This window comes from Myotis daubentonii, chromosome 4 (assembly GCF_963259705.1).
Source record: "Myotis daubentonii chromosome 4, mMyoDau2.1, whole genome shotgun sequence".
NCBI classification, from domain to species: domain Eukaryota; kingdom Metazoa; phylum Chordata; class Mammalia; order Chiroptera; family Vespertilionidae; genus Myotis; species Myotis daubentonii.
The window spans coordinates 27,634,637-27,653,879 of NC_081843.1; the positions used below are offsets into that span (position 1 = coordinate 27,634,637).

Below are 19,243 nucleotides of genomic sequence, written 5' to 3' on the forward strand. Positions count from 1 at the left end.
CCAAGGTCACACATACTTGCTAAGTGGTGTAACATTTGAGCCAAATTGTATCTCACTCCAATCTATGCTTTGCATGGCTGTTCAACTGTCTCTCTAGGAGGCAGAGCTGGGCCTGGTGCCCAGTACGTTGGGTTGGGAGGGTAGAAGCCACAGGCTGCTGGGAGGCTGCAGGGAGGAGGAGTGGCATGGGTGGGCTGAGGCCAGAGCCAGATACTGGAGAACATCTGTGCCACAGAACAAATGCACAGCATCTCTCCATCTCAAGGGAGTTTCTGGCTCACAGAGGGGCTATGCCCCTCTCACACTGGCTTCCTGTGCTGGAAAACCCCGGCTTCTCCACTGTCCCACTACTCAGACCCTGACACTTTCAACATGTCCTCCGATGCCCATTCAATCTGGGGTCGTCCCAGGCAAGAGGGTGGCAGCATGTGTCACAGACCTCCCATCTCATTCTCCATCATGCCTCCCCTCCCAGCTCATCTCACCAGCAGATTCAATTAGCCAATTTGATGCTACAGCTGCAGAAAGCCAAGCAATTATGGAAAATAGACCAGGTGCCTTGGAACTCACTCACACGGAGGGGCCAGAGAGGCCTCCGAGCAGACAGCGGGGTGGGGTGGAGGCAGGACAGTATGGGCTCTATAGTATAGACTCTACAGTGGGGCCTTGACTTAGGAGTGTCCCCACTGACAGTTTTTTGAGATACCAGCTGTCTCCCGGCAGATTTTTAACATTGAGTTGATAGAGTAATTTGAGTTAACGAGCTCCTTAACAAGCTCCTTAATGAGCTCGGTCTCGGAACGAATTAAACTCGTAAGTCAAGGCCCCACTTTATTGGGTTACTTCTGCCTTTACTTATTTATTTATTTACTTACTTACTTATTTTTATTTTTTAATCCTCACCTGAGGATATTTTTCCATTGATTTTTAGAGAGAATGGAAAAGAGAAAGACAGAGAGAAATATTGATGTGAGAGAAACACATCGATTGGTTGCCTCCGGGGCCAGGGAGAAGCCTGCAACCGAGGTACGTGCCTTTGACCAGAATCGAACCCAGTACTCTTCAGTCTGCAGGCCAAGGCTCTATCCACTGAGCCAAACTGGCTAGGGCTGCCTCTTATTATTTAGAGAAGTTTTTCATTCAGTACAGTCTAAAATAATTATTATTTTTTTACTTTTACAATTTTCCTGGTAATAATAGAAACTTCAAACACCTTAACTTCATTTTTGTCTTTGCATTGTTTGACATTTTCATTCTATTTATTTTAAACCCCACAAAACATTACTATCACTGTTCTGTACATCAACAGTCAATCAATATTCCGTTCTCTTATATGCCTATTAATTCTTTCGACTGTTCTTTATTACTTTATTCATTCTTTTAGTTTCCCTCTGTGATTATTTTCTTTCTCTAAGAAGCTCTCCCTATAATGTAGGTCTTATAGAAACAAATTCTCTTGCTTCCTGCCCCCCCCCCCCCGCCCCCTAAGAATAGCTTTGTTTATCTTCATTTTTAAAAGATATTTTTGCTGGGTATATAAATAACAGCCGGAAGTTATTTTCTTCCAGTACTTTAAGAGAATGCCATTTATTGTGTCCTGATTCATATAATTTCTCTTGCAAAGTCAGTGGGAAGTCTTAATGTTGCTGCTTCTTCCTTGCTCCGAGATGTTTTTCTGAGAAGAGCCAAATCTTTCTCAGCAACTCAGAGCCTTATGAGCCTTAATGCTTTGCTACTCTTAGAACCCCACTCTCATAAAAACATTTTCTGAAAAAGGGAACTCTTCCTCAAAAGAAAATGTCATATGAGTTGATTAAGAGAATGTAATTTTTTCCATATCATGGTACATGTTTTATCTCTTTTGAAATTAACATTTTTTCACTCTCCCTTTGCACATTTGAGGGGTTCTTCTTTTGAACACTATTTTGAACACTATTAAAGAGTTGGTTACTGCTCATTTTATTTAGGACAAGGCAAGTGCTTTCATTTCCCAGTATCAATGTTTTTTTAAATATCTAAGAACATTTTAACTGTATTATTGAATATTAATTATGTTCTATTTTGCATTCTTTAATTTTAAAAAATTATTCTTTTTTTTAATATCTGACTCTAAAGTCTTCACACCTGTCTTAACTTCTCCCATATTCTGTTTCTTATTTGGATTTTTCATTAGCAGAAATTTTATAAGAATTATACATTCCTCTCCATATAACCAGTAATTCTATCTAAAACTGAATACATACAGTCTACTTTAGAGACTGGTTATGTATTTATAAATTCTTTATGCTCTACAAATTTCTCAAAAGATTGATACAATTTAATGTGTGTATAGTTTCCCTCACACTTTCTTATGTTCCCTTGCAATTTTCTGAACTAATCTCATGAAAGCCAATGTTGTTGTTTTTAATTTGGTATAAATATACATAGTAAAATTCAGTTTTGACAAATGTATACACTCATGTAACCAACATCCCAACAGAGATATAGAAGATTGTCATACCTCTTTAAAGTCTGCCTGTTTTCCCCTTACCAGTCAATCCCTTCCTTACCAGAAGAACCACTATTCTGATTTCCAACCTCATATATTCATTTTTTTCCATGTTTTTGAACTTGATATCAGTGGAATCATATTGTGTGTATACTTTTGTGTTTGGCTTCTTTCACCCATAAATTTTTTGAGAGCAACTGATATTGTTGAATTGATTTATTCCTCTTTGTTACTGAGTAGTACCTCTCATATATCAAAATTTGTTTTTCCAGTTTCCTGCTGATGGACATTTAGGTTGCTTTGGAGTTCAAATTAGATTTTTTTTTTTTATTGTTTAAAGTATTACATGTGTCTCCTTTTTCCCCCGATTGACCCTCCACCCCAACCACTCCCACCACCCAGGACAAGCCCCCATTGCCCCAGTGTCTGTGTCCACTGATTATGCTAATATGCATGCATACAAGTCCTTCGGTTGATCGCTTACTGCCCTCCCCCCCCCCCCCCGCCTCTGCCTTCTCTCTAAGGTTGGACAGGCTGTTCATTGTTTCTTTGTCTCTGGATCTATTTTTGTTCATCAGTATGTGTTGCTCATTAGTATTCCCACATATGAGTGAGAGCATGTGATATTTATGTTTCTCTGACTGGCTTATTTCACTTAGCATAATGCTCTCCAGGTCCATCCATGCTGTTGCAAAAGGTAAGAGTTCCTTTTTTATAGCAGTGCAGTATTCCTTTATGTAGATGTACCACAGTATTTTAATCCATTCATCTGCTGATGGGCACTTAGGCTGTTTCCAAATCTTAGCTATTGTAAATTGTGCTGCTATGAACATAGGGGTGCATATGTCCTTTCTGTTTGGTGTTTCTGGTTTCTTTGCATACATTCCCAGAAGTGGGATTACTGGGTCAAATGGGAGTTCCATTTTTAATTTTTTGAGGAATCTCCCTATTGTTTTCTGCAGTGGCTGCACCAATTTGCATTCCCACCAGCAGTGCACAAGGGTTCCTTTTTCTCCACATCCTCACCAGCACTTGTCATTTGTTGGTGATAGCCATTCAGACAGGTGTGAGATGGTAGCTCATTGTCGTTCTGATTTGCACCTCTTGGATGATTAGTGACTTTGAGCATGTTTTCCTATGTCTTTCGGTCTTCTTTATGTCCTCTTTCAAAAAGTGTCTATTTAGGTCCTTTGACCATTTTTTGATTGGATGGTTTATCTTCCTTTTGTTAAGTTGTATGAGTTCCCTGTAAATTCTGGAGATTAAACCCATATCTGAGATAGCATTGGCAAATATGTTCTCCCATGCAGTGGGCTTTCTTGTTGTTTTGTTGATGGTTTCTTTTGCTGTGCAGAAGCTTTTTATTTTGATGTAGTCTCATTTGTTTATTTTCTCCTTAGTCTCTCTTGCCCTAGGATCTGTGTCTGTAAAGATATTGTTATGACATATGTCTGCAATTTTGCTGCCTACGGAGTCTTATAGGATTTTTATGGTTTCCTGTCTTACATTTAAGTCCTTTAGCCATTTTGAGTTTGTTTTTGTGTATGGGGTAAGTTGGTGATCTAGTTTCATTTTTTTGCATGTATCTGACCAAATTTCCCAGCACCATTTATTAAAGAGGCTGTTTTGACTGCATTGTATGCTCTTGCCTCCTTTGTCAAATATTAATTGAGTATAATGGCTTGGGTCAATTTCTGGATCCTCTATTCCAGCGGTTCTCAACCTGTGGGTCGCGAACAATGAAAATACATCCTGCATATCAAATATTTACATTACGATTCATAACAGTAGCAAAATTACAGTTATGAAGTAGCAACGAAAATAATTTTATGGTTGGGGGTCACCACAACATGAGGAACTGTATTAAAGGGCTGCGGCATTAGGAAGGTTGAGAACCACTCTAATTAGAAAAGAGTATCAGAGTGATTATTTCCATCCAATATGACTAGAACTATGACAGAGATAAGCATAGGATAGCACTGGGGCCCCAGGGGAGGGTACCTCACACAGAGAGGAGAAGGTAACTAGAAAGACTCCTAGAGTACATGCCCTTGACCGGGATCGAACCTGGGACCCTTCAGTCTGCAGGCCGACACTTTATCCACTGAGCCAAACCAGTCAGGGCCCTTCTCCTCTCTTCTTTTTCCCTAGAAGAAGGAAAGGAGAAAGGCAGAGGGTTTTGAATCCGTACCAAAAGGAGGGAAAAAGAACTCTACAAGGACACAGAGCAGTCCAAGTAAGACCCCAGAGGCTTGAAATAGTGTACAAGTTGGGGAATTATGATGTGTTCCAACCATAAAGTGAAAGAAAGGATGGAAGGAGATGAGGTTGGAGAAAGGGGTTTCAGGCTATCCTCACATGGAAGTCATTACAAAGCCTCCCTTTCCCACACTCCCTCCTCACTCTCTTTCTCCCTTTCACCAGGTTCATCTATTTGCTTTAGAATAACCCCTCAATTGAAAATTGAAAACAATTCAGGAAGGAAGACTTGCAACATAAATGGCATCTGTGAATGCGCTGGAAATTAATCCGTTATATACATCATTCTTTTTGAGGTTGTTTTATTGTCCCTTGAAAAGCCTTGTCTGGTTTGGCTCAGTGGATAGAGCGTCGGCCTGCAGACTGAAGGGTCCCGGGTTTGATTCCGGGCGAGGAAGGGGCGAGGGAGGGGTGGGGGGGGTGAGGGCTCGTTCCAGGCCTTTACATATATTAAGCCATTTTGGACTTGACAACTATCTACTGAAGCAAGGACCATTATCCCCACCTGCCAGATGAGGAAGCTGAGGTACAGAGTGGCCAAGAAAAGTGCCAAGTTCACATAGTGAACCCCAGGCATCTGTGCTTGCCCTCTCAGAGGGGCAGTGAAAGAATGGTGACTGGTCTCAGGGAGACAGTCTGCAGGGGGCCAGCCTCAGCATCAGGCACTACCCTGAACTGCTCCGAGGGAGTCTGGTTTCTGTAGACATGAAGCTACATTTCTTTTCTCTTTCTTTTCCCCCCCCAAATTGTGGTAAGATAACATTTACCATTTTAATCAGTTTTTAGATAAACAACTCAGTGGTATTAAGACAATTCACATTGGTTGTGCAATCACCTCTGCCATCCACCTTCAGAACCTTTTCCTCTTCCCAAACTAAAACTCTGTGCCCATGGCTTTGTCTAGATATATATCAGATCAGTCTGCATTCTCTTATTATTCCATTCTCCCTCCTCCCCTCAGCCCTTGTAACCTCTATTCTACTTTCTGTCTCTACCAATCTGACTACTGGGGTACCTCACACCAATGGAATCATACGGTGCTTCTGCTTTCATATCTGGCTTACTTCACTTAGCGTAATGTCCTCAAGGTCCATCCATGTTGGAGCGGGTGTCAGAATCTCGTTCCTTCTAAGGCTGAATAACATTCCACCATATGCATAGACCGCATTTTACTTATCCATGTATCCACCCATCAGTGGACACTTGGGTTGCTCCCGTCTTTAAGCTATTGTGAAACATGCTGCTACGAACATGGGTGTGCACATATCTGAGTCCTGCTTTCAATTCCTTTGGGTGTACACCCGGAAGTAGAATTACAGTAATTCCATTTTAAAAATTTTAGCAGCCAGCAGCAAGCTGCATATCTTTTTATGTTTCTTTTCTCTCCCCACCCCCCACTTCCAATTACAGCCCAATAACCTCAGTGGCCAACCCCACTCCACATTCCTGGACGGCCTATTGCTAGCCCAGGAGTTGAAAAGCAATTTCCTCCATTTTTTCTTTAAACTTCAGCTGCAGAAATCACCTGATTGAAGATTACAGAAGAACCCTCTCCCACACAGGAAAGGAAAGGCTCAGGAGCCCAGCCCACCATAATTACAGGCTTTTTTACCAGGATTCTTGGCAAATGCTCAAATTGCACATCAACCTTACTTTTCTTATGAAGTGTTTGGAAACAAGTTAATGGGCTTGGAGGTAACAGCTCTTTCCCCTCATTATAAACAACGCAAGCTAGAACCTTACGGATTTGGACTCAGGAGAACAGTGGCTTTGTCTAGATATATATCAGCTCAGTCTGTATTCTCTCATTATTCCAGCCAGTGCCCTTTATGAAAAATGTCACCCAGCTGGATTTCCACTCATAGCCATGGTTCTGAACCTGACTGAGCATTAGAAATATCTGGGGTGCTTTAGAAACATCGAGCCCAGGCCTCCCGCACAGTCTAACTGAATCATAGTCTCTGGGGTAGGGTGTGCCCCCTGGTAACATTTTAAAGTTCCCAGCTGATTCTGAAGTGCAGCCAGGGTCGAGAATCCCTACCTAAGGGGACAGGGAGGCCTGCAATCTTTCCTTGTCTATAAAGAACATTTCCAATGGGCTTTTAACCTGAGGAGAGAGAACCCTGAGCCAGGGGCCCAAACCCGTGTTTAAAAGAGAGAAGCAAGTCTTCCATGAACGGAGAACACAGGCCTTGTCTGAGGGGTGCAGCTGACGACAACCACCTCAGGTAGGGTGGGTCCAACGAGAGATGTGGGGGTGAGGGGTTGGGGGTGCCACTCCAGTTTGAGGCTTCTGCCTTATGGGGTTTATGGGTTTCAAAAAACCTCTGAACTACATGCAAAATTTTCTGTCCCCTCTGTATTTTTCTAAGGTGGGTCATCCAGAGTTCACATCGCATTCTCGGAAGCTCTGTCACACACCTCCCCCCACCACCCGGGAATGAATAACCCCCGCTTTTACCATAGTGTTCCACGCGGTGGTATATAACGCAGGTATTGAAAATAAAGAGTTAGATGCTTTCTCATTTACGTTCACCTGGAAGGACTGAACCCACTCATTGGTAATGACGGAGAAGCACGTCTCAGAGTGATGTCCGCAGAATGGTCTGGAAGCCCACAAGAGCAGAGACGGTCTGTTTTGTTCACGGCTGCATTCCAGTACTTGGAGACAGTGTCCAGCTCAGAAAAGGTGCTTCATGCACACTTCTCGAATTAATGATCACCTTCTTTTAAAGAACTGAATCCTCTACATGTGGATGATGTTTGTGTGAACAAGGAGAAGTGTGTGGAATGATTCACACCTGGACATTAAAGGTGCTGGCTTCAGAGAGAAGGGAGTGGAAGGGGGATGATGAAGACAGTAAGATTTCCTTTTAATAAGAGTTAACAGCCCGGGCCAGTTTGGCTCCGTGGATAGAGCGTTGGTCTGCGGACTAAAGGGTCCTGGGTTCGATTTCGGTCAAGAGCACATGCCCGGGTTGCGGGCTCAATCCCCAGTTGTGGGTGTGCAGGATGCAGCCAATCAGTGACTCTCTCTCTTCATTGATGTTTCTATCTCTCTCCCTCTCCCTTCCTCTCTAAAATCAATAAAAATATATATTTTTAAAAAAGGTGCTAGGCACAGTGCTCAGCATCCCCCTCATTTAATTCATGCTACAATCCTTTGAAATGCTGTTGTACAGCGATCCCCATTTTACAGATGAGAAAAACCTAAGCACACAGATCTTGTCCAAGGCCACAAACCCAAGGGTCAGGCGCCCCCCTCCCCCACATGTAGCCCATGCATTTCACCCCTCTGCTCTCCTGATTCCTTGTCCTTACACACCTTGGGTTGTGTCATTCATTATAATACCCATGTGCTACATTCTTCATGAAATATAACAGTGTCAGGGCTTTCCAATATGGGCTCTCAATGACCTCCACCCCCACTCCCGCAACCAGTGCAACATTAAGTCCTTGATTCTCGGTAGGGATTTAGGAATCGATGTTCCATGCTTGGATCTGGTTTTGGTTCAATATAGAGTGGACCCTTGAACAAAGCCGGGGTTAGAGGTGCTGACTCCCATGCAGTCGAAATCTACGGGTAACTAGTCAGCCCTTCACATCTGTGGATTCCTAACTGTGTATCGAAAATACAATTGCCCCCTGAATGACACAGGTTTGAACAGCGTAGGTTCACTTACACACAACTTTTTCAATAAATACTTACTGAATAAAGTATAAAGACTAAGTACTTATTGAAATTAACAAGTATTTATTGAATAAATAAGGTCTAACTGTAGTTCCCACTGCCTGCCCTCCAACATTGACAGATTCAATGGACGGTCTTGTGTTTGACCTAAAATCTCAGGGACAGCAGGGTCCTTGGACAGCAGCCACACAGGCTGCATCAGATAGAAGCGGTACACTACCTGCTTAGGGCAGGCATCCCCTAATTGGCTGCTGACTCTCCTGCTGACGGGCCCGAGAAAGCTCAGAACCAACCTGCCTGGAGGGGTCTCGGAGCACGGAACATTTCCAATCTAGGCGATGAGAAACAGTAAGCTCCTGCAGAGGAAGCCCTGCATGCAAGGGGGTTTCAGCCATGGCCTGCTTCCTTGGAGACCTGCAGCCCAGGACTCTAGACTAGATCTAAACCAATGAGAGCTGCCAATTACCCCAGAGCAGGACTCCTCAAAGTATGCTGTCAGATCCCCGATGCCAGCACCACCTTGTGCTTGAGGAAACGCAGATCCTTTGATCTAACAAGAGTTAACAAGACCAGAGCTTGATTCCTAATTCTACCAGCGTGAGATGCTGGGTGGGTTGTTAAGACTCAGTCCTCAGCCCTATAAATTGATGAGGATGATACTGACTTGACAAGGTAGGATCAAATGAATATTAACAGTAATATCAGTGAAGCCCCTGCCGTGAGTAGAACAAAGGATGTAATAACCATGACTACTATGAACTCTAACCATGTTGTGGTGGGCAGCTTCTAAAAGGACTCCCAATAGGTTCTACCTTCCAGTAGTCATGCCCTCGTGCAATACCCTCCCCTTGAGTGTGAGCTGGACCAAGTGAGGTGCTTCTAATGAATAAAAGCGATAGGGTGTCATTTCTGAGATTAGGTTACAAAAAGGCTCTGGCTTCCATCCTGCTCACCCTCTCTTGCTCCCTCACTTGCCCACTCTGATGGAAGGCATCTGCCATGCTGTGAGTTGCCCTATGGTAAAGTCCATGTGGTGAGGGACTGAGGCAGGTCAACTGGTCAACACCCAGGAAGGATCAGACCCCCAGTCTAACAGCTGCAAGAAACTGAATTCTGCCAACAACTATGTCAGTGAGCTTGAAAACAGATCCTCCCCCAGTTGAGCCTTCAGATGACAGTGCAGCCCCAGCCAATACCTTGACTGCAGCCTACCTGAGAACTTTAGCTAGAAACACCCAGCAAAGATATTCCCGGATTCCTGACTCATAGAAACTATGAGACAATATATGTTCATTGTTTTAAGCCACTACGTTTTAGAGTGATTTGTTATGCAGCAGTGGATAACTAGTATGCCCTGGAAACAATTGATTAAATCCAACCAGAGTGGCCTCTACTTAAACATGAAGTCCTCTGGGAAGCCTTTCAAAATCCTCCTCTCTGAAGATTCTGAGGCCCCTATTTTCTCATGTTTCCCTATTAGATAGTAAGCTACTTGAGTAGTATCATAAAAACTTATATAGTGAGCACTTATTATTCCAAAGTTGTAAGTCACTTAATCTTTACAACAAACCTAGAAGCAAATACTATTATTACCCACATCTGATAGCTGAAGAAACTGAGGCTCAGAGGGGTTAAGTAACTTGCTCAAGGCTTTAGTAATTATGAGGAAATATCAGGAAATACATTTCCAAAATTTGTATTTGTAACAATTATGCTATGTGGCCCTAACAGTCTTGCTTAAGTTCACAAAGGGTAAGTAGATTCAAAACTAGGTAGCTGAACACCAGACATGAAGGTTTTAAATATTGCCCTTTCTAGGTGCCTTCTACCTCTAGGATAATAACTTGAACACACCTCACCTGGGGGAGTCATCAGGGTCTACCTACCTGTAAACACTAGGCTGGCGTTTTCCAGTTCTTCTTGGGGAACTTTGAAGCTGAAGGATTCATTATAGAAAGGATCAATTGTGCCTCGTAAGAAGGATGTCTTTTTTGTTTTCACAAGCTTGAGTCCATGTACCAGCTGGATTTTCACAAAAGGGTCTGAGAATTGGATACAACATCACTGAATGTTAGAGATCATGAAATCCAATCCACCCATCCATTCATCCACTCAACTTCCCATCCATTCATTCTGTTACTCATTCATTCCTCCTTCCTTCTTTCCATCCATCTTCCCATCTATCTGACAACCCAACCATCTACCTACCCCTCCTTTCATTCACCCATTTTTTCTATCTATCTATCTATCTATCTATCTATCTATCTATCTATCTATCTATCTATCATCTATCTATCTTTCATTCCTCCTTTCCCCTTCCTCTCTTCCTCCAGCCATCCAATATTTATTGAGCTCCTCCTATGTGTCGGGCATTTTACAGATGAAGAAACTGAGGACTCAAGCTGAGAAATGATTTGCTTAAGATCTGGCTAGTAATTTGGAAACAGCCTAAGTGCCCATCAGCAGATGAGTGGATTAGAAAACTGTGGTACATATACACAATGGAATACTATGCTGCGGTAAAAAAAAAAAAAGGAACTCTTGCCTTTTGCAACAGCATGGATGGAACTGGAGAGCATTATGCTAAGTGAAATAAGCCAGGCAGAGAAAGATAAATACCACATGATCTCACTCATTTGTGGATTATAGAGAACAACATAGACTGATGAAAAGGGACAGATCCAAAGACTGAGAAACAGCAATCAGGCTATCAATCCCCAGAAGGAAAGGGCGGGGGTAAGGGGAAGAGATCAACCGAAGGACTTGTATACATGTATATAAGCCAAACCAATGGACATGGACAACAGGGGGATGGGAGCATGAGTGTGCGGGGTGGGGGGGGGGGGGGAGGTTGGGGGTTAATGGGGGGGATGAGGACACATTTGTAATACCTTAACTAATAATAATAAAAAATTAAATAAATTTTAAAAATTGGAAAAAAAAAAAAAAAAGATCTGGCTAGTGGAGAAAGAGCCAGACCCAGAGCCTGTCCTGGCTTCTGTCCTAGAAACCCATTATCATGTCAGAATAGAGAAGGCAGAATTATAACTATCATTCTTAGATCACTTTATAGTGTACAAAGAGATTCATGTACATTATACAACTGAATATTGTTTAAACAACCCAATGAGAAGAATGCTGTTATTATGTCAGTTTTTCAGGTAGAGAAATTGAGGCTTTTAGAGGTCAAATAACTTCCCCAAGGCTATGTTATTAGCAAGCAGTAGAAATGGGATTTGGTTCCAGGCAGTTTGACTCTGAAACCCTTAATCATTTTATCATACTGACTCTCCAGCCTTAATAACCATTCCTTCCATTGGCCCCTTCGAAACCTGCGTTTGTAATGTGATTTTTGAGAATGCAAACTGTCTTCTAAATTCAGCTGTCACCTTATAGCAAAAGTAATTTATTTTAGCTATTGCATTTAGAGAAGACAGTTTTTCCACCTCTGAGCTGAAGAGATCCCAGCGACCATGGCTGCGTTCATGATAATATCCTTGCTGTCACTGGAGAAGCTACATACAGATGGAATGTAATCTGTTCCATTTCATTAAAAGTCGTGTTTGAATTGGTTTGCTATAAAATAGACACTTTAAATATGACAGTCTTTTCAGAGCTTTTATTTATAAAGATTTATGGTACATTTGAAATGAGCTGGGGGGAAAATCCTTAGGGTGTGTATACCACTCTCCCTGAGTAGGATGCAAGGCCAATGCTCACTAACGCCACCTGGAGGATGGTGTCTCTATTGCAGGCATAGCAAGGGGAAAGGCAAGTCACTTCCTCCGGGGCAGCATGTGTACAAAGAGACTCTAAATTTCAGTAGTTATTACACCTGGTCTCAGTCAAATCCCCAATTCAAAAGGGATTATGAGATGGCATCATTTACCTGCCTCATTTAAAGAGAGATGTGATTATTTATTTTTCCTCTTGAACTAACATCCTAGTTCTGGATACTGTCTATCCTCACAAGATCTTATCTTACTAATAGTATGCAGGATGGTCTGGCTCTTTCTCCACCAGCCAGGTCTTAGGCAAATCATTTCTCATCTTGAGTCCTCAGTTTCTTCTCCTGTAAAATGCCTGACACATGGGAGGCGCTCAATAAATACTAGATGGCTAGAGGAAGAGAGGAAGGGAAAAGGAGGAATGAAAAACAGATAGATAGTTGGGAAAATGAATGAATGAAAGGAAGGGTGGGTGGGAAGATGGATGGATTGATGGAAAAATAGATGAAAGGATGGGTAGGTGGTTGGGCTGTCAGATTGTCAGAAAAAGAAAATCAGGTCCTTTGTGTCAAACAAACACAGTGCCCTGTTGAAGAAAAGGGGGAAGGAGGGAGTCACACTGTACCTGAACCTTGGCTCACATCTGTCTGAAGAAGTTGCTTGGCTCGAATGACATCAACATTTAGTCTCCCAGCACTTGGGAGATAATTCAGTGACAGAAGTAGCTCCCCCAGCTCCACTTCATTCTGCAGAGAAAGGAAATAGTCGGGAAGTTGCTTTTTTCTTTTATTTCGCACCTATTGCACAGGAAATTGATCCAGTAGCTCACAATTGGGCTTCTGTGGGTGGATCAGTTGACAGTGGGTACCGTTTTCTTTGACTCCTTTTAGCCTCTGATCCCAATTATTTTTTTCTATCTCAGAAAGTTTTTTTCTGCTCTTAGAACACTTCACAACAACAACATAATGATACCAAAAGCATCAACAGTGATAATAAATAAATGCTACAGGTCAATCAAGTATTGTGCTAAACACTTTACATATAATAACTGGTTTAATCTACATAATAAGTTTACATAATTTAATCTACATAATATCTCATAATGTGAGATATGAGTATTACTCCCATATAACAGATGAGGAAACTGAGGCTCAGAGGGATTAAATACTTAGCTGGAAAGTGATATTGCTGGCATTTGGATGCAGGAAGACTAATTCCAGATAGTATGACCACTATGGTTAATAATTTGGATTTCTAAAAAAAAGGTAGTGAAGAGTCCTCTTACAAATATCGTTAACCTCACTTATTGTGTGTTTGTTTGTTAAGTGGGAAAGACAATGTTGGCTTTCCCGTCAGGTAGGACAGGTGTATGCTCAGGGCCCCCTAAAAGCAGGGTATATCCCTCCACCTCCACTTCAAATAAAAAAGAGAAATATTATTTTTCACAAGAATGGGATATTTGCTATTTCAGAAATAATACTGATGTAATCATTGTGGGAAACTTAGACCACTGCGATGACTTGTAGTTGACAATTATCCTAATCGGCATAGATGAGAAGCTCCGTAATTTTCAGGGCTTGGAGTATCAAGGTCATATCTTAACCCAGCCCTGGAGAAAGTGAGGGTCCTCACTTCCTGTGCCCCAGAATGTGTGACACTGATGAGCAACAGCATCCATGTGGCATCAAAAACTGCAGCTCCACAGCACAATTCACCATAGCTAAGATTTGGAAACAGCCTAAGTGCCCATCAGCAGATGAGTGGATTAGAAAACTGTGGTACATCTACACAACTGAATACTATGCTGCGGTAAAAAAAAAAAAAAAGAAACTCTTGCCTTTTGCAACAGCATGGATGGAACTGGAGAGCATTATGCTAAGTGAAATAAGCCAGTCAGAGAAAGATAAATACCACATGATCTCACTCATTTGTGGATTATAGAGAACAACATAGACTGATGAAAAGGGACAGACCCAAAGACTGAGAAACAGCGATCAGGCTATCAATCCCCAGAGGGAAAGTAGGGAAGGGCGGGGGTAAGGGGAAGAGATCAACCGAAGGACTTGTATACATGTATATAAGCCAAACCAATGGACATGGACAACAGGGGGATGGGAGCATGAGTGTGCGGGGCGGGGGGGGGGGACTGGGGGTTAATGGGGGGGGGATGAGGACACATTTGTAATACCTTAACTAATAATAATTAAAAAACAAACAAACAAAAAAACAAACTGCAGCTCCAAACAGCCCGAGGACAAAACTGTCCCCGGAGGGTTCCTGAGGCCAGTGTCTTCTTAGTCTCTCTTCCCTAGAAGATGCTACATTTAAAAGCTGACCAGCAGCCAGCTGGTAAGAAACTTAGGGTGTGGGAACAGAAAGCAGGACCACCTACTCCAGTAGCTCCCCAACCTGACCCCTGCCCTGAAGGATCATGGGATTTATGGCGATCTTTGTGCTATGAAGTATTGGTGTATCACACTTACATCAACCTGGGGCAATTTTACCCCTGCCCCTCCACCTCCCGGGACATGCGGCCATGTCTGGAGATATTTTTGGTTGTCACAACTGGGGAGAGGGTTGCTATTGACATCTAGTGGGTGGAAGCGCAGGACACTCCCCCTCCCCCAACCCCACACAGAATGACCTCGCCCAAAACATCAGTAGTGCTGAGGCTGAAAATGGTAACTGAACCTGTGAACCTTGGGCTGAGTCACACTCTTCTCTGTACATGGTTCCAGCCTGAACAAGTGTTAGCAGCAGCCAAAGGAAGAGGCCACAGCACCAGCTGCAAGCCAAAGATCGAGCTTCAGTTTCCATCCTTTATCCTCCTCCTCAGGGCTTCCTCTGCTGTGAGCAGAAACCCAAGCACCAGACACAAAACTCGCCCCAGGAAGTAGGCTACGCTGCCCGAGGAGAATGGATTGCTTATTCTGGGAGGATCTACAACCCTGTGAAGTCTCCCTTCTCCTATCCAAATGTAGTCAGATAAGTTTGTCAGACCTGGAGTAATGTGGTCCAATACTCTAGGTTTCTAAAGGAAAACGGAACCAGCCCATTTCCCCACTTCCCTGCTTAACACCTGCCATCACTCTTAGAATGAAATCCCAAATCCTTAGCCTGGTCTGCAATAGGGTTTGTCAATCTTGGTCCAAAACGTGTTAGGGGGATCATCGTGGTCTCTACCCACTATATGCCAAAAGCCTACTGCCCCCCAACTGGAACCCTCCAAAATGTCCCTACACATTACCGATCGCCCACTTGAGAATCACGGGTCTACCAGGATCTAAATAATGTGGTCCTGCCTACATCTCAGACCTCACCTATTCCTTGAAAACACAAGACATCACTCTGTGTGTGCACCTGCTGTGCCCTCAGCTTGGGAATCTCAATGGAAACGCCACCACCTCATCCAGGTTTCCACCGGCACCCAGTGAAAAACAGTTCCCTGCCTCCAGCGCTTTCCCCCACATCACCTTGCTTACTTCTCCCGTGGCACTTCGTCCTTACTGGATATTTGTTCATCCCCTATAAGGCAAGGACAGTGTCCATCTCGCCACCACTATACTCATAGCACCTGAACGACTTCAACAGATGACCGTGAGAACAGGCTGTGCAGCCCCGACTGGCGGCTCTGCTGCCACATGACGACGGTTCCAAGGGAGTCATCGGCATGATGTCTGTCCCCTGCCCTATCCAACCTCAAGAGAACGGGAGCTGAGGTGGGAGAAGGAACTGGGTGCCACTTCTACTTTTTCCTTCTCAAGGCAATGTCACAAATAAACAGGCGTTGTTTCCTTTTTTAAGATCCTGATGAGCTTAATTTGGTTGAACCACGTGGGGTAGCTTGGGAGAACCGAAATAGACTGTAAATTACTAAAATGAATCCAGAAGGCCCCCTGCAAGCTCCCAGCAGCCGGCTCGTACAGACACTCCCTCTCTTCCCAGACAAAAATTCTCTCTCCCTGCAGCCTTTGAACGCAGCTAAGTTCTAATCAATAAAAAGGAAATCAAAGAAAACCATCAGGGACAAAAGGCACTTTCTGGGGAAAACAACAGCCCGGCTCTCCTGCAGTGCTTCCTTTGAAGTACTTCTGAAGGGCCACCTTGCTCTCGCACCCAGCAGAGGGTTTCAGGTTTGTGCACACACTTTTACCACCGCCCGAACGCGCTGCTGTGAGCTCCCCTGCCTTTGTTCCCATGGGCTGGGAGAAACACTTTGTCTCTACTACACAAATAACATTAAAATAGGAATGCGTTTTGTTTATTTACTTACTGAAAATCCATTTCTTTTTTTAAAATATATTTTTGATTACAGAGAGGAAGAAAGAGGGAGAGAGAGATAGAAACATCAATAATGAGAGTCTTGATCAGCTGCCTCCTTCACAACCCACACTGGAGATAGAGCCTGCAACCCAGGCATGTGCCCTGACCAGGAATCGAACCGTCACCTCCTGGTTCATAGGTCAATGCTCAACCACTGACCCACACTGGCTGGACAGGAATGCATTTTTATTATTTTATTTTTATTTATTTATTATTATTTTTAATCCTCACCTGAGGATATTTTCCCATTGATTTTTAGAGAGAGTGGAAGAGAGAGGGAAAGACAGAGAGAAACACTGATGTGAGAGAAACATATCGATTTGTTGCCTCCTTCCTGAGCCCCAATCAGGGCCTGGGCTGGGGAGGAGCCTGCAACCAAGATACATGCCCTTGACGGGAATCGAACCTGGGACCCTTAGGTCCTCAGGCCAATGCTCTATCCACTGAGCCAAACCGGCTAGAACAGGAATGTGTTTTTAAAAAGCAAAATCCAGCCATAATCTCAGCACTTTACACATTTCATCAAATGCTTTCTTTTCTCCAGCCCACTCCCTTCAGGTTCTTTTCCAGTCCTTGTCATACAACCAAACTATATTTGCATAGCTGCACTGACAACACAGGCGAGTTCTGAGATCTCCCCCCGCCCCCCTTAAATTAAATAGACACTCATTTTCCATTACTACTTAGACATGGAAAGTATAATTTTTAATATCTACACAGAATATTCCATTAGGCTGAAACACTGTAATTTACTTTAAGCTTTTTCCTATTGTTAGGAAGTTAGGTTATTTCTAATGACCTAAAATCGGCAATTTGACATCTTTTATTTTTTTAGATTACATCATTCTAATAAAGCCCAGGGTGAGATCACTGGGTCAAAGAATATATCAAGATATATAAAAAACACTCAGATCTTTTTCTCCCACTCAATATGGACTGACAAAGCACTGGCCAAAAGGGCTAAACTAACCTTATGGCCAGAGAGAGAAGACAGAACCAGCACTGGGTGGTAACATTCTGATAAATGGCCTTGATCAGGGTGGTTGTTAAATATTTTTTGTTTGCATTTCCTTGAATATCTAGGCATATATTGAAATATTAACTGCATTTCCTGTTTTGCACGGAAACGATGACTTCCTGATTTCTGGTGTGAGTTCAACGCCCCTCCTCACATGTACATGGTGTGGCTACAAGGTCTGTTTCACACGGGATTGTTGTCTGTTACGGTCAGACTTTCTAATGACTCCCACCCCCTGGGTATTTTATTGTGGATTTAGCTTGTATGTCCCTGACTGCTTAAAAGGCTGAGCATCTTTTCAGGCTTATCAGCTATTCATGCTTTCTCTTCTTTGAAAACCCTGTTTGTTTCATATTACCCATTTTTTCTATTGGGTATTTGTCTTTCTCTTATTAATTTATAAATAGGCTTTTAAATATTATGGATACTACTAAATTATTTACCAGTTTTGTGTTGTTATGGGTTGAAATGTGTCTGGCCAATGTCCCTGTGTTTAAGTCCCAACCTCCAGTATCTCAGAATGTGACCTTATTTGAAAATAAGGTCTTTGCAGATGTAATCAGTTTAGATGAGGTCCTACTGGAGTAAGGTGAGCCTCTAATCCAATATGACTGGTGTCCTTATAAAAGGGAGAAACTTGGACATGGACACACCCAGGGAGAAGACCACGTGAAGATTGAAGTTATGCTGCCACAAGCCAAGGAACTGCCGGAAGCAAAGAGAGAGGCTGGAACAGATCCTTCCAAGGACCTTCAGAGGGAGCATGGCCCTGCCCACACCGGGCTCTCCAACTGCTAGTCTCCAGAACCGTGAGACAGTGCACGTCGGTTTAAGCCACTCCATTTGTGGTATTTTGTTACCAGCAAACTAATATGTGTGTGTTCAAACGCGGTCTCCCCGTTTGTGGGTTTGAGCAGAGTGCATGCTTTTATTGCAGAGTGCATCCATCCTTTGCCTCCATGGGGCACACTTTCTGGCCTTTCTAGAAATGCTTTGCTGCACTAAAGTCATGGGAATATTCTCCTTTTTACCCTTCTAGGACTTAAAGTGTGGCCTTTCAAATGCAAGTCCCTGGACTGCCTGGACTTAATTTTGGCATATGGTGTGAAATAAGGGCTCTGTTTTCATTTTTGAGATAGTGACCTTCTTTTCTCGGTATTTCTGCCCCACGCGGCTGTGATCTTATTGAAGATGGTGATCTTACATTGCTTCCCCAAGGACAGAACACCCCCCTGGGGAATGTTGGCCAAGACCAACATTTGTCTACGTCCTTCATAGAAGCTACACCTTCCAGGGAAGATTCAAGAGAAGCTTGATCTTTTGATGTCTGAGAGTTTATGTCTAGGGCTCAATGGCCATCCAAATTAGATCAACCTACTTCAGAACCACTCAAGCTTCTCGAAAGAGATATTGATTCCATCCTAAATTGGGCTCCCAGTGTGGCCGAGACAGCTGTTTAACAGAGATTGCGCCAGAACATGCAATGCTTTAGCCCAAACTAGATGACAGGCATGAAGCCTTGCCTCCAGCTACCTATAATGAAGGACTGAAAGTGGACAGATTATACTAGGGTGAGTCCCCCTGGAGTAGTAGCAGTAGCAGAGAGGACGGACCAGGGCACTTACAGAGAAGCAGTTGGGATCCCTGGCTGGGTAACTCAGTTGGTTAGAGCATCATCCTGATAAGCCAGGGTTGCAGGTTTGATCCCTGGTCAGGGCACATATGGAAATCAACCA

The 19,243-nt window shown here is 43.2% G+C and overlaps 1 protein-coding gene across 4 annotated transcripts in view; it reads right to left on the reverse strand.

Annotated features, from left to right (window-relative positions):
* SYT17 (synaptotagmin 17) overlaps positions 1-19,243 on the reverse strand; it is a 73,437-nt gene that overhangs the window by 21,406 nt on the left and 32,788 nt on the right. For all 4 annotated transcript variants that reach the window (XM_059693298.1, XM_059693300.1, XM_059693299.1 and 1 more), the window contains 2 exons: positions 12,792-12,912; positions 10,325-10,480 (listed from right to left, as the gene is read on the reverse strand). In XM_059693298.1, coding sequence (XP_059549281.1) covers positions 10,325-10,480; positions 12,792-12,912 — 277 coding nt within the window. The remainder of the gene's footprint in view (positions 1-10,324; positions 10,481-12,791; positions 12,913-19,243) is intronic.